This window comes from Rhinichthys klamathensis, unplaced genomic scaffold (assembly GCF_029890125.1).
Source record: "Rhinichthys klamathensis goyatoka isolate OS25496 unplaced genomic scaffold, OSU_Roscu_1.1 h1tg000147l_1, whole genome shotgun sequence".
Classification (NCBI taxonomy): Eukaryota; Metazoa; Chordata; class Actinopteri; order Cypriniformes; family Leuciscidae; genus Rhinichthys; species Rhinichthys klamathensis.
In genome coordinates, this window is record NW_026606682.1 from 515,848 (window position 1) to 528,221 (window position 12,374).

Below are 12,374 nucleotides of genomic sequence, written 5' to 3' on the forward strand. Positions count from 1 at the left end.
CCCTGTATTATTGTCTAACCTGTATTATGAATGACATTTGACGAATTGCTTTGTTCCTTTTTTGGATAAAAGCGCCTTCTAAATATGTAGCCTAATAAATGTAGCCTAATAAATGTAATAGGCTATAATAATAATTATTATTATTATTTGCGTTTATAACTATAAATGACTTCACTTTAGACAGTAATATATTTATCATTAAATAATTGATGAATGTATTATTTTTATATAACCTTTTACAGTTTTGGAAAATGAGTTTGTGTTATATTTCTTTTTTTGTATGAGAAGTCTTTTTTTGCTATTCTATTATAGCCTATGGAAAAACGAATGGACGCAATAGCCTACACGGACCCCAAACACACGCGCCTTCTAAGTCAGGTGACTGTAATTGCGCAAAAACTGTTTCCATTGCAGTTTTGCGAAATATTCCTTTTTCGAATTGCCTGAAAAACCACCTCATGCGAGCGTAAAAACTTTTTTGCGATAAATGGGAGTTTTTGCGAAATTGACATGTTTCCATTGAGCGTATTTTTAATTCGCAATTTCAATTTGCGCAATTTGAAGGGTAATGGAAACGCGGCTAGTGACGCATCAGTGGCCGCAGGGTCAAGCCCAGATTTAAGTGGTGAGATCTTTATTTGATATACAGTATGTGCAGTGACTAAATGACCGTAAACTAAATGGGTAAACTGTTACAACAGTCATTTATTTTCTCCATAGCAAAATAGATTTTTAATAATAACATATAAACCCAGAAAGACCTAACATGAACTCTTAAACAATGACATATGCTTTCAACTGTAATAATAATAGGAAAAAAGTTAAATTAGGAAAACAAACCAAAGCAAAACAGGAAAATAAAGGGGAAATTAACCTAGTCTCCTAACTTATGAGACTAGAAAGGCCTAACGCAGCCTCTTAAGCAATTATATATTTGCTAATAACAATAATAATAATAATAATAATAACATGAATATATGAGGGGAAATTACTTCTGGAACCAAGGGTGCTCAAAAAGGTGGTTATTGTCATGCTTTCTTTCAGGTTATTGTCTGACTGCTGAGACTAAAGAAAATTGCATAAAAACCACTTGTCAAAATATCAACCATTTTGGATCTGTCAGGATGTATTGACATCTAATTGAATGATCATTGGATAAGCATTAACCTCCAAGGCTAAACCAGCCCCTGCCATGCATCACACGTCACAGGGTATTAGCGTAACTCAATTATGCTCTTCTGCTAGGCTATTGAGTTAAACCAAAACAAAATTATGTTTTAATTAAAGTCAAACGTAATAAAAAGAAGAGCATGACGTTTTACATGACTCATAAACACACAGCATGCTTGCAGCCCTACATAGCAAAATCTGCTATATGACGACGTCGCTGGCATATGCAGTGCATCAAGAGAGAATTAGTTTGTAAAAAGTTTTTGCTGGAACATTTCTCCATGTTTGAGAAATATGCAGTAAATCACAGCTTGAATGTTCAGAGGAGACTGATTCCGCAGGAAGAAAGCCAAGAGTCTCTCACTGAGATTGTGAACACTTCATTGTCCCTTGACATGTGTTCTACATACTCAGCAACTTGGATCAGTTCTTAAGACTGATTCAAGCAAGAGACAATTCACAATTGATAGAGTGTTTGTTGTGGTCTGTGCATATTCTTTTTCCTGGTTGCTGTAGTGCACAGAAATCTGAATCTTAATAAAATGCATTTTTTATGTTTTACGTCATCGCCACAACAGAAATTATTCTGGCATGGTAAGTAGATCAATGACCAACAATGCAAGCAATGTCAAGAAGCAGGCACTAACAAGACAGCCACAAAACAGACAGTTCATATCAAGATGGAATATTTACAATTTGAAATTCTGCCTGTGACATTGTTTTCTTCATGTAGTTAGTTTTCTTTTTCATGGACCAATAACATCAGATTTTTTCAGTCACGTGACACCATTCAAGATATATTTCAGAAGTGAATATATGACTTCCAGAAACAAATTACATAAAACCATCTCTATTTACCCATTTAGCAGTTTCTAGCTATCATGTTCTGCCTTCCATGTTGAGAAAATCCAATATTTTAAGAAAATCTGAGCCTGCATATACATCAGGAAGTCTGCTCGAGCACTTGTCTGCCTTCTCTTCCTCTAAATCCCATCTTCCATTACCCTCTCAGAGCAAAGTCTACACAAAGAAAGGCCAAAATGTTGCAAGCTTTGAGGAAGCCACATAATGGAAGGAGCAGATATCAATCAACACTGGGATTGTTTTGGGGAGGATGTAGAAACTTAAGTCAAAATACTGGATCCACTTTAAGTTCCGGTAAACAATTAGCAGTGTACATTGTGTGCTAATTTAGCTGCGCAAGCTTGAAAAACATGATTTGAGGAACAAAACCATAGTATGTATTCTAGTGATGCACCAATATTTTGACAAATTTCACTAAAAATTCAATTTGGTGCATCTAAGACATCTTTTAGTGAACACTCAAATCACATGTGTAATATTGGTGTTTAAAAGGTTTCATTGTTTAAATGGAGCACAGCAACTGGTTAGTGAGACTTACCCTGTCTATCGAACTCTATGCTGCTGCATTGTGATTGGCTGAGGCTCCATGGACAGTAGAAGACTGATCCTCCTTCTCTGATGTTGGGCTGACTGGTGTTGGCTTTGGGTGCTCCAACTATAATACTCACACTGTTTAAGGAGGAAAAAAAGATGAAGGAAGATGGTTAGCATACTAATACGACTATGATGAATATTTATAAGAGAGCAGGAAGTACAACAGTGTTCCAATTCACAAAAAGTCTATGGGACAATTTGTCAAAAGGTTTGGATTCAAACATCAGAGCTGTTAAGAAACAATCCTTCTATGTTAAAGAACAAAGATGAAAACATCAGTGTTGAGAAGCCATTTTATAACAGTAGCTTGTTTAAGCTACAGTCAAAATTGAAGATCTAAACTGAACCAAACAGAATTCAACAAGTCATTGAAAACTTTCATTTTTGGGTGAACTATCCCTTTAAAATTAAAATATAATCTTTGAGGAAATGGACTGTCTCCTACCATACAGAGGGAAATTATGTAACAGCGTGGCCATGTGCAATGGTTAATAACTTGTTTGGCGACATGTGACCACCAACACACAACCACACCGGTCCCACTGGGTAATAAGTCAATGAGAAAACAAGAGCCAAGCCTGCTAAAGTCGAGTTAGCTCTGCTCACAGCTGTTTTTCCCCCTGGGTTATTATAAACACACGAGCTGCAAATATTTGAACACATACAGACAAACACAGCCACACATCTAAAAGCATGTTCTCTAATTAATGTACATGTTAAAACTTCACAAACTAAACAAACTTCTCAACAGAGAGAATAAACAATTGTAGTTGGACAGGACGAGAGAAAGGAGGCGGAACATCTGTTTAAAACTGCATTTTTACATTCTCTGAAGAAAATGTGAGTGCCCGGACATTGCTATGTGGTTTCTAAGGTGTTCTGATTGGTCTTTAACAGGTTGCCATGTGGTTGCAAGGTGGTTGTATGTCTGTATGATATTCTGGTCTCTAAATATGGCTAAATTCCATCCTTTTACCATTAAAATGTTTGGGGTCAATAAAAACTTTTTTTTAAAAATAAATTAATCCTTTTATTCAGCAAGGATGCATTAAATTCATCAAAAGTTATGTTAAAGAAATGCTTAATGTTTAAAATTTGAAAAGAATGCTTTTCTTAAGGTTTTTTTTAAAGAATTCAGGGGAAAAAAATGATCATGTTTCCACAAAAAAAGCAGCACACAACTGTTTTCAACATCTTGAGCATCATCATAATTAGAATGATTTCTGAAGGATCATGTGACACTGAAGACTGGAGTAATGATGCTGAAAATTCAGCTGTGCCATCACTGGAATAAATTACATTTAAAATATATTAAAATAGAAAACTCATTTTAAATTGTAATACAATGTCAACAATATCACTGTTTTTACTGTATATTTGATCAAATAAATGCAGTCTTGGTGAGCAGTCTTTTGAACGGTAGTGTAAATCTATGGGATTTTTTCCACCCATTCTTATATCTACTGGATGAAAACTGTAAGAATGATCATTTAGAAAGGTAATAACAAATGGCATCTTGAGATTTGACATTTGAAACAAGCTCTCTGAAAAGTACCCAACAGTTAGACAGCCACTCCCACAGTCCCTGCTCTTCTAATCTGTGTCTAATTTTCCAAGAGCCGGCATGGATTGGTGCAGTGCCGCCATGACCTCATTGTCTGTAAACTTACTATCATCTTTCCTGTCATTAAGGCCGGTCCATTGAGAGATGGGGGATGGGGGTGTGGTGGAGGTGTTTGTGAGAGGGCACTGAGGGCATCTCCAGGGGGGGGGGGGGGGGGGTCAAGGTACAGGAAGAGAACACCCTTTCCTGCCCCCTGGGCTGGTCTCAGTGACGCGGAACAGAGGACTTCCTTACAAAGGCTGTATTCAGAAAACCCTCCGGTCAGCCATGGAGACTCAAGCCCACTTTAGATGGACTGTCGAGATAGAGTCACATAGGTAGGACCAGATGACCATTTATGTCAAAAACAGCAGAGCAAACAGGAGACAGACAGTTGACCGCATCGTAAATGAGAGGGCTGGATTTTTCTCAGCTGTTATTTACAAAAAAAAACAATGTGTCTGGAGTCAAAGAGTTGAACAAAGTTGAGTACCTCATCATCAAGGTCTATAGCTTCATGGCCATCCTGTACTATGGAAATATAGGACAATTTGTAGCTCTTAAAAAACTCTTAAAAATCATTGTCGGTAATTGAAAGCTGGAAATAAATGTATATTGAAATATTAGATGGAAAAAACTAACCGTAAAAAAAACACTTGGCAAGTATTTGAAATAAATAGGTTTAAGTTGAACTACAAAAAAACACAACTAAAATGAATTATTTTAAAATAATAATAATAAAAAGGACAAGCATTGCTAAGAAAATAACACATTTACAAAAAAAAAAAATGTATTAAATAAAAATGAAAACTGCAAATATAAAAATAAAAGGTAATTAAAAATATTTGGAAATTGACTTTAATCGCTTTTTATTTTTTGCTATGCTATTGGAGTCATGGACAGTTTCCAAATTCTGCACTGAGAGGAATACCAGACAAAAAGGAAAAGGCCTGAACAATTGACTGACGGATAAATAGGCAGGACATTAAATGTGGAAATGTTTGTTAGGGTCACACCAGATTTCAAGGCCACTACAAGTGGAGCACAAACACACACATAAAAAAGCAGACGCTCCATTTGTTTTTATAAAGGGGAAACCAAAACAAAGACCTCTTCCGGCTTGGAGAGAGTATCCAGTTTTTCCACCATATGTGTGTATGGACAGAGGGAGTGTCCCAGAGGTGTTACAGAGCACTAGCTGAGGTGTAATGTCAATCCCAGATTCCCACGATGGCTTTCTCCAGGGAATTTATAATTAAATGGTACATCTTGCAATATTCTAGATCTCATCGATAATACCTTAGGGATGTCTAAAACTAAAATGTGAGCAGAACAGGCTGATCCACCACCTCATTTGAACCCAAGCACACTATGAATGAACTCAAGTGCACTAGTCTGATGAAATGTTATGTTGCTATGATGCATGTGAAGTGCATCTAACAGCTGCAAATTCACTAACTTTCCCAAGCACTTTCACTCTTTTCCTCGAGTTCCTGGAATGCTGTACACTTACACTACCGCTTTGGCTGACTGCTCACAAGTGTACAGTTACAGTAAAGCTAAACCAGTACAAGTTAATGTTTTAAATATTCATTCTTTAAAAAGAAAACTGTTTAAGCATGATAAAACAAGTAACCGCTGTTCACTTGCAAAACAAAAAGCTAATTACATGGCACACATTATGTCCGGTACATTAAGACCTAATCATAGAGTCAAATGTGCCTCTTTAATTGATGTAAAATTATAATATACAAAACTCACCATCAAACACATATAAAAGGAATTTTAGAAACACAAAATTGCTTTCATCAACAAGTGGAAAAAACTGTGTCTTCCGCCTAACACTCAAGCTAATGTAGCCTAAACCGTACCATTTTGATAATGATCTGAAAGAACTGTAAATAAGAAACAATTAGCATGTAATGGGGGTTTATCTTATGGGGGATCTTCTCGTCTCTCCTAAATTTGCTTCTTTTCTCCATGCACTGAATGCTTAAACGTTGGGTTAACATTAGCATAATGATAAGAGCCAGATTGCTCTTGGCTTAGATGCTAGCTTTTTGTAACGGCTCCACATAAAATGAGAAAGACTTCAGGAGGCCTTCCAGCAGAGGGATTGCCAAAGTGAAGCTCACTTTAATTAAAACAATCTGGCCTTGTAAGAGAACAACAGAATGTTGTTTCAATGCAGTTATATGGAGAACAAATTTGGCTTTAACTGTTATTAGCATCTGTAAGTAGTTGGTGATCAGAATTATTTCGTAGGTCAGGTTATTGTCTTTGGAGGCTGTTGTCTTAAAGGGATATTTCAGCCAAAACGGACAATTCTGTCACCATTTACTCACACTCATGACATTGCAAACCTGCATGGCTTGCTTTCTTCTACGGAACACAAAAGACTATATTTCGAAATTTGTTTCTGTCCATCAATGAAAAAAATAGGGCTTGATTTTGTTTTGGGCCCACTTAAAACACTTCGTCAAAATAGATTTTTTTGAAAGGCATTTCAGAAGCGAAACACCAAAGAATCATTCACTCAATAATGCAAGGAACATGCATAAAGTAAATAGAGTTAGTTTGATTTTACATTGATTTTTAAGAGTAAAAACAACATTAACACCCTTTGTGGTATCTCTAAAACAGACAACCGCTGACTCTAACCAAGACGCAAACTCCATTCTTAGTGTGGCTCTAATTAAGCTAATTGAGTTAGTCTGAAAATCAGGCTTGAATGTGTTACCACTAAAATGCTAAGCTTGCTAGATACTCACCACCGAGGCAAAGTACGTCTTAACATTTAACCCATCACTTTTGAGGTTTGGTAATCAGACCAGAATTAAAGCTATAAAAATAAATTGGTGTGCCACATGTCATCTACTTAAGTTGTGGCAAGAAAATACTGGGTGAAAGACGCTGATAGCGCAAAACTAATGGCACGAATGGTTAGAGGCCATTAGATGGCAAATGCCTTAATTTCCAACTTCTTCTGCTTAAAACATTCTCCCAGCCATTTCACACTTCATTATCATCCAGCTGCTTAACTTATGTCACTTGAACGCTGTTATAAAAGCTTGAGCTTGCCAAGAAACCACACTGGTTGCTAATGAAGGTGCAAGAAAATCACAATCAGACAAAACACACAAATCCGCGGTCTGCCACCATTGTGAATGGCACAGAAATCTGCATGTGTTAAAAGCACAAAAAAATCCAGAAACAGGGAATTTTCTGGGAAACTTTATACACAACATTAGAAGTTACATGTACACTACAGTTCCAAAAAGTTTGGGAGATTTACACTTTAAGATTAATACTTATACAGCATCAGCAAGGATGTATTGAATTTATCAAAAGTAACAGTAGAGCCTTTTATATATAAAACACGCATTTAAAATAAATGTTGTTCTTTTGAACTTTCTTTTCATCAAAACATCCAAAAAAACCAGGATGTTTTGATAAAAATATTGATGTTTTTCAAGTCAACATTGACAATAATAAGAAATGTGTCTTGATTAACAAATCAGCATATTAGAATGATTTCTGAAGGATCATGTGACACTAAAGACTGAGACATAAATAAAAATGTATACATATTATTAAATATATTAAAATACTTTAGGATACTTTAAATGTAATAATATTTTACAATAGTACTCTTTATGCTGAATTTTATTCAAATAAATGCAGGCTTGGTGAGCTTAAGAGGGTTTACTCGAAAACAAAACATTGTATCGACCTCAAACTTCATAAAAAAACAACAAAATAAATCAAGCTAACTGCAACTCAATATGTGCGCCAAGAACAATTCATTACCATCAGCCACTTCTGTATCTAACTTTATTTGAGATTATCCCACTTTTCCTGTGCCAAACAGATGTATATTAACTGATTGCAGTTTGTGGCCTTAGAAACATTTCTGAAAATCTATGCAAACAAAGTCGAACAATTATCCGGCTATTCAGAGGCATGTTGTTATTAGCAAAAACGCTTACAGTGATAGCATGCCACGTCCTCACAGAAGATGTGGAATGGATCCAAAACAAAGCATACACTGTTGCAACTCTTGCATCTCAATGATCTCAATGAACTAACATTCTCAAAATCAAAGAAAAGCCAAAGTGAAATTCAAGGCCCCGACGGTTCGTTTTTTGGGTCTTTTGCTCTTTGTGCGACGCCAGCGAGCTTTAACTGGGATGCCAGCCTGTCTCTGGATCGTTAAGCAGCTAAGCGGTTGCGATGGAAGCAGCTAATAATGAGACGGATAAAAGTGGGCCGAAGAAGCTCTGTCTGCGGCCCCTCGTCTGCTCGGTAGACCTGATCTGCACGTGCTCTATTCTGCTGTCTGGGAGCTGTGGCCCAAAGATGATGAGCAAAGCAGTGACCGCTGGGTCAGCTGGCACTGAGGGACGACAGCTCACTCACACAGCTGGCGCGCCAAGAGCCCTGAGGAGAACTGCATAGTAATGGAGGAAGACAACAGAAAGCGGTCACTAAATCTTATATTAATACAAAACTGAAACCGGCTCACATGATATAATGCAAGAAAATGAAACGCACTCAGAGTGTTGATGTAAATGAAAACAATTAACTGATTCATTCATAGTCAAACTGTTTGAAAATGTGCAAAATGCATTCAAGATGCGACAACCATCTACAGTTCCAACAGTAAAACATCACGGCCTTGTAAAAAAGTGCTCTCATGCAAAGTCTGCTGAAGTGTTGTGCTGGTCTCTGGAATAACCGTTAAATCTGCACACATGCCCTCGACTGTTGATCTGATAAACGCTCCACCCCGTTTTACACAGGCAGATTTTAAATGTCACCACAAAAACATTTCCTCTCAAAGGATATGGTTCAAATGAACATTATATACCAGGTGCTGAGAGGTCAGCCAGATATAGAGCACTTGGCTTGACTTGCAAAAGAGCCAGCTCTGCATTACCTGCTATCAGGCCTGGGCGATATGGCAAAAAAAAAAACTTGATTTTTTTCAGAACGATTGACCGATTGACCGATTCACGATTTCGTTTTTTTTTTTATGTTTAACTGGTCAACTTAAAAACATAACTACAATACGATTCAAGTAACATTATCTTTCAAAAAATTATATTCCAAGTGCACCAAACCTGAAGTGATCGACATGGTGTAAATGTAAAACAAAAACTTTGTTAAATTTTGTTCAATATCTTTGCAGAAAATATGCATGAAATATGAAGGCAAATATTGTACAAACTTATCTAAAACATATCCTATACATACCTATATTATCTTAGCCAAAAAGTATTAGCAATAAATATCACCAGTAAGAGGCTATTATTATAAGCAAATGTTTTGTAAAAACAGAAAATAACAGCACCTTTCAGCCAGTCATCATGCAAACATGAAATATCAAACATACAGTAGTAGGCCTAGTTCTTTACAGGTTTTTGTATTCCATTGTGCTATTTTTCCTATTGTTTTTATGGTTGGCGGATGTGTTTGGCTGTTGCACTCATGTCTCGCGTCTTTTGCTCTGTCTCACCTATGAAACGGCATTCTAAAAACGTGGTGCTTAAAATAAGTTCAACTCACGTCTAATAACTTTGAATCTGAAAAAAAAAATCTGAAAAATCGCCCTACCAGCACTACCTGCTATGCTAATTAATGTACTAGCTATGAAACCAGAAAGTTATCTGGACGTACTATATTCACCATGTTATCATTGTCATGTGACCTACATCGTCAGTTGAGCCACTTCACTGCCATTCACTGCAAATCCCCTAATAGTAAAGTATCCATCGGATATGCAGTTCTTCAGAATCTTGGCGAGAGTGGTAGTTCATCCAGGTACTTTTCGTCTACTGTTTTCTGAATACTGTAAATTCAGACATACTACTCTTTTTTAACAATGTTTTTCACCCACTATTTAATAGGGAAGTTTGTGACTTCGGATTAGGGCTGCAACAAACGATTATTTTGATAATCGATTAATCTAACGATTATTAGAACGATTAATCGACTAATCGTCGATTATTTTGCAGGCTAATCAGTAAGTTTGGAACGATTATTCAGCTTTTCCAATTAGTTAAAACATTGAGTTATACATATTCTAACTATAATATAAAAAAAGAAAATCACTTCAGCTTTTGAAATAGTTGTTTTAATGAACTTTGAGCCAACTAAACAGGTCATTCTCTTTAAGTTTTCAGATTTCGGTCCAACTCAAATCACACACAAATGCTCTCTAAGCATTGTTTAATAGGCCCACTGCTTTTCTTAGAACTGAAACAGAAAAAGGGACATTTACTTCAGGACACAAAGAATGGCAAAATATTAATCTGCAAACAATTATTATAATTATAAAATTACAATCTTTTTTTACATGACAATTGAGCTGACAGAGACGTTCTCATTCACCTTTTAATTTATAGTATGATAAAGTAACTGCCATGATATTCTTCCTATATCATAGGAAGGATATAACATCTCGTTTTGTAAGTATTCATGATTATTGAACAAAATACAGGCAAGTGATAAGACTAGCCTATAATAATACCTAATATACTAATAGTGTTACAATAATAAAAACAGCCCTGACTCCTAAGCTCGATCAAGCTTTATTCTATGCAAAATAAGTCATCACATTACTGTAATTATATTACTATTGATAATATTATTACTATTATTAGTAGTATTGCATTCTCTAATAAAGAGAGATTTACCGCTGGTTAGTAAGCTCCAGCTGGAGAACACTCACTTCTCACCGGCTCCTCTTTTGCCGGGATGTTTCCTCTTGCACTCCAACATGCATGTTGTGCTTTTTCACGGGAGAAAAGCAAGTTCCGCCTTGCATGTATTGCACACGACAGCATTCTTGATTTGAAGTTTTGTGAAACTTTCCCAAACCTAAACCTTGCTAGTTCGGATTCGTTTGCACTGTCATAATTCGCGCTGTTTTCTCTTCTACCGCAATAGCATTTGTAAGGGCTGCACTACACTCTAGCGCTACAGCGCCGTAGCGGTCAAATCGCGATATTGCAGGCCCTTACATTAGGTCACGTGAGATCAAACGACTACTCGACAACAAAGATATTTGTCGACAAATTTTTATTGTCGACGTTGTCGACAACGTCGACTAATCGTTGCAGCCCTACTTCGGATGCAGGGATTAAGCAGGGATTTGATGTCCCCACATTAACAATGGACAAAAGTTATCTCTTTAAAGAACAAACTACACCTCTTTTAGGAGAATACAGTCTGTAAAATGCACCTAAGAAAGCACAAGCCTTGTCATTCAACGGCAGGCCACATTTTGTATGTGACACGACAACATTTAAAGCACCCCATGACATTTACATAAACACAGTGTGGTTTTACCTCTTAAATCTCTTGATACCAAATTGTAACCCCAGCCCCCAAAGAGCTATAATTCACACATTCGCACAGACCAAAAAACATCCCATAGCGAGTTGCAACTGTTGGCCGCCGACACCTCCAAGGGAGCTTTCTCAGCATGGAGTCCCATCTTCACACTTGAAAAGAGTAAAAGGGGCCATAATCAGGTCCAAACAATTAGCATCAATCGCTCACCTTTGCATGCTATGCCTCACGTCCTTTGTTTGTAATCCTGCAGGCAATAAACAGGCCATCTAAGTGCCGGATGATTGGACATTCATTGTCGTTGCCAGCCCAGCAGGGGCCTGGTAGAACAGAACAGATCAAGATGATAATGATCTACCCAAAATGTACATCAGGAATAATGGAGATCTGCAGTACTCCAGACGGCAACCCCAGGCTATTGTGGAGCCCAATGGCTAAATGTCTGCAAAGTTGACTGGGGCATTTGTTCTACCGTGATCGAACACATGCCTGTTTTTCCACCAGGGCACATGTACACCATTGCACACAAGAGCCTATTATACAAGCCTGCCAGGTCCCACGAGGTCATAAAAAGCAGACAACTTGTCAATGGTAAAGACAACCTAACCCACAGTCCCAATCAGCTAAGGTTGCACCCATTAACCTGCAAAATAGAGGACTTTAATTTTACAACAGGCCAATCTGATTGACACCACCATCAGAGCCAAATGTCATGAAGCCAAAAGAGCTAAACAAGACTTTATCATGAAGCAAACGAGCCCAAAACATGAATAAATAAATAGAGATT

At 37.0% G+C, this 12,374-nt stretch overlaps 1 protein-coding gene across 1 annotated transcript in view; it reads right to left on the reverse strand.

Annotated features, from left to right (window-relative positions):
• The window catches only part of itga5 (integrin, alpha 5 (fibronectin receptor, alpha polypeptide)), a 66,502-nt gene that overhangs the window by 47,412 nt on the left and 6,716 nt on the right, over positions 1–12,374 (reverse strand). Inside the window, exon 2 of the mRNA XM_056257890.1 lies at positions 2,573–2,703. Coding sequence (XP_056113865.1) covers positions 2,573–2,703 — 131 coding nt within the window. The remainder of the gene's footprint in view (positions 1–2,572; positions 2,704–12,374) is intronic.